Consider the following 3,815-nt stretch of genomic DNA (forward strand, 5'->3'; position numbering starts at 1 on the left):
TGTGCTAGTGCTAATCTCAATGATGCGCTCTCAACGTAGCTTCGCCGTAGTACGTCCTCGATACTCAGATATTCTACCCGCAACAAATTCAGAAGCATCGAATATGTTACCCTAAATCGTGATTCCAACTTTGTTGGTTTGCCCTGGAATGACTGAAATCATACAAGCAAAAAAAAAAGAAAAAACATTCATATCATGAAGAGCAAAAGAAATTCTCGGTCTCAACTATTTGGAAATTCCCGAGAGAGACAAGCCCAGTATCATTCCTTGCGCTCTCTCAACACTACCCTCTTCCTCCTTCACATCACATTTTTGATTTCTCAAAAGTATCGCCTTATTTCAAAGATTTATCAGTCAACAAATAAGATTATGCGGAATGTGAGAATATCTCACCTGCATACAATTGACTAAATCTAAATAATCGGGAACATAAGGCCCTTTACATAAAACAATTACGGTCCCAGTAGCATCCAAACCTCGTCGTCCAGCTCGACCAGCCATCTAAAAAATCATTCCTAATGATCACTTTAAAAATTTTCTTCATCATGGCTTTTTGTTTAAAATGAAAAACAAAAAAAGAAGTCGACTAATTACTACAGGAGACAAAAAACTAAATTCGGAATAAAAAATTTATCAAGTATAATGGAAAAATAACCATACTTCACTAACTAATGAAGTTAAATTTCTAAAAAAGCTGCTCACTGTTCTTAACACAACGGTATCAGTAACCGTCTTAAATTACTCCACCTTCCGGTAACCCTGTCGTGAATTGAAGCTTTCCCGTAAACGGACATTTGAATGGATATTTTCAGCTGCCTTGAACTTCCGGAAGAGATGCCAGGCTCTGTGTTAATACTACAGCAGCATTATTACTATTACCAATACTATTTATTGAAACTTCTCCAATAAGGATTTATAAAAAAATTGGCAGAATACCTGAATATATTCCCCGGGATTCAACATTCGCAACTGACGGCCATCATGTTTCTGCAGTGAGTCGAAAATTACCGTCCGAGCGGGCATATTGACACCCATAGCAAAAGTTTCAGTAGCAAACAATACCTACAACATTGGTTTCAAACTAACAGCCAGAAGAATAATGCTTGCACATCGAAATAAATTCCCAATTTGGCTATTTATAAACTGATGCGCTAAAAAACATTCTACCTCAAAAATCCTACCTTATTCTACTGCATGTGTTCAAGATCTCGAAAAACAAATTTGAAAATGTAAAATTCAGGAAGCTAATTTTCGCTTGTATTGTGAAAGCAAATACCTTGACCAGTCCTTTTTGGAAAAGCAATTCGACAACTTCTTTTAGAATTGGCAAAATACCACTGTGATGTATTGCAAAACCATGCTTGCACAATTCCTTCATTTGTAGTACCTAGGAAGATTTAAAAATTTTGCTCGGGACTGAATTAAATTGGCATAATTTACAAAACACACTGAAGTTGGTTAAAATATCACTGGTAATTTCTTGAAAGATCAAATTTAATAAATGAATTGGGAAAACAATTTGCCGAATAAGCGACAATGCAGCAGCGACACGTTAATGAAGAAAGCGTAGCGACATTAAAAAAAGACATTATCGCAACATCAAGAGTAAAGAAAAAACTAGTTGCGTTCCAATGTTCTAAGACTTTATAATTTCTTTTTTTATTTTACCGGTCTTCAAGATTCATTAAATAATGCTATCTACAGAAAATAAAACGGCTATACCAAGTGGACAAAAAATATGCAGTGGATGAAAAAATAAATGGTGGAAAACAATTTCTAATAGTTCTGATAGCTTGGCTGCATCATTTAATAACACTAGAAGGATCGTGTTTAATAAACTAAATGAAGGAATATTACTAATGGAATGGGTTATAAAACTAACCTGGGGAAGACGTTTGTCCGAACCCCTCAAGCGCGCAATACACTTTGAGAAGAAATGATGTATACTAGACTTTTCCTTTTCTGTAGTCAAATCAACTGATCGCAACAAATATGCATTATCATCACATCTTAGAGTAATTATTCGTAAATTAATATGAAACTTGAAATGATTTTAAATCAAAAACCATAGTGATGCGACCATTTTCATCAAACTCGCACCCACGGTCAGAAAAGCATAATAGCAATATTGCAGCGCTGTTACCAAATACCTGAGTAAATTAGATTTTTTTTTTCCGAAGAATAGAATGACATGGTTGAGTTTTCTTTTACTAGCTGTTTCTTATGACAAAGAACAAACAGAGAGGAAAGTCAAACCTTCGTCTAGAAAAAACAAAAACAATGACTGGTAACATGTTCTGCATGCGTAGATGGTCGATAACAGTGATGTAAACATTCTTGTCCTGTAAACATCAGAATATGAAGACGCATAAATTATGTAAAATGTGGCTTTAAAAATTAAACAGATTAAATTGCAGATTGCAGAATCTAGATGAAATTTAAAAAATAATAAAATAAAGTCAAATGAAATCAAAAAAGTTATAATAATTTTTCAAATAACTTAAAATTTTATTATTTGGTCGATAACCAATAGGTCCCATGTTTGCACTTGCTTTCCGTATACTTGCTTTTGCTGCACTTGCGAGAGAGTATCTTTAAAATGTATGAGCAAACAATAAATTTCTTTAAATTTAAACAAAAGATATCACTGCAGTAGAAGAGGGGACCGGCAAAATATTTTCCTAAGCTTCCATCAATCTGGAAAATATTTTTGATGCTGAATGCCTACAATCATGTAATCCAAACCACAACGCTTAATAAATCTATTAAATGTTATTTATTAGTAACTGAAACAGTGAAAAGCTTTCAACAAGTTTTCAAGCAGCATGTTAAACAGAGATCATCCATTAATGCAAGTCATAGTTTCCGTTCTTTAAGCATATTGAACCTGAACGACCAACTGCTCTATTCGTGATCAAGGGGATTCGATAGGAGCGTGGACAACAATTAAAGCAAAATATGCAAAATATAAATTCATGAAATGAATTCCAATGTCAAGTTGATACCCTTTTTGCACAAACTGTCCATCGCTATCGATAATTTTAAACATATCCTTCTTAGTTTTACCATCTTGCCCAGTATACAAAAAGTGTTCCAATGGCACAGGACGTCGTGCAGTCATAATCACATAAATCTGTTTTTTTTTGATGCGTCTGAAATTTTTATATCGACGGGAAAACGAAAATAAAATGAAAAATGATGTTATTTTTGAATTGGTCGAAATTCCTTGACTAAACTGGATTTGGTTTTTCCCTTTGACTAGTAAAAAAACCAGATAAGAATGACTTAGAAGAAGCTCGCAACTTCAATGTAACGAAACGACAATTTCAAACTACAGAAAGCAAAGACTTACCCAACCCAATCAGCAAATTCAACACAATTAGGCACGGTAGCACTTAACATGACAATTTTCGCATGAGCTGGCAGCATAATTAGCACTTCCTCCCAAACATGTCCACGCTAAAAAAATTATAAATAATTATTTTTAGCTGACTGTTACACCTAATTTGCATGCCTTATCACAGTGAGGAAGCGGAAATAGCTGAATAATGTTGGTAGAGAGCATAGAATTAATGTTTTAAAGTTTCAAGATGATCCATATCAGCGATAGCCTAAAAAGATGCAAACAAAGGAATATACTGATGATCTTATTATGAATACCGTCCCGGAAAGAATAGCATGAACAAACTTATTTACTGTTGTTCCAACAATGATCAGTGCAGTACTATTAACATTCAAGGAGTATTCGCGATTGTCACTGTTATTTCTCTAGAAAATGATATGATGCAGCTTCATATAGTGCATCAGTGAAACTG

At 34.2% G+C, this 3,815-nt stretch overlaps 1 protein-coding gene across 1 annotated transcript in view; it reads right to left on the reverse strand.

Annotated features, from left to right (window-relative positions):
- LOAG_18173 (hypothetical protein) overlaps nucleotides 1-3,815 on the reverse strand; it is a gene marked incomplete at its 3' end in the record, with an annotated part of 10,794 nt that overhangs the window by 4,276 nt on the left and 2,703 nt on the right. The window contains exons 6-13 of the mRNA XM_020450839.1: nucleotides 3,661-3,768; nucleotides 3,353-3,459; nucleotides 2,945-3,152; nucleotides 2,293-2,342; nucleotides 1,883-2,009; nucleotides 1,277-1,387; nucleotides 937-1,062; nucleotides 394-501 (exon numbers count right to left, since the gene is read on the reverse strand). Of these exons, the coding sequence (XP_020305437.1) occupies nucleotides 394-501; nucleotides 937-1,062; nucleotides 1,277-1,387; nucleotides 1,883-2,009; nucleotides 2,293-2,342; nucleotides 2,945-3,152; nucleotides 3,353-3,459; nucleotides 3,661-3,768 (945 nt within the window). The remainder of the gene's footprint in view (nucleotides 1-393; nucleotides 502-936; nucleotides 1,063-1,276; nucleotides 1,388-1,882; nucleotides 2,010-2,292; nucleotides 2,343-2,944; nucleotides 3,153-3,352; nucleotides 3,460-3,660; nucleotides 3,769-3,815) is intronic.

Source organism: Loa loa (assembly GCF_000183805.2).
Source record: "Loa loa unplaced genomic scaffold supercont3.215, whole genome shotgun sequence".
NCBI classification, from domain to species: domain Eukaryota; kingdom Metazoa; phylum Nematoda; class Chromadorea; order Rhabditida; family Onchocercidae; genus Loa; species Loa loa.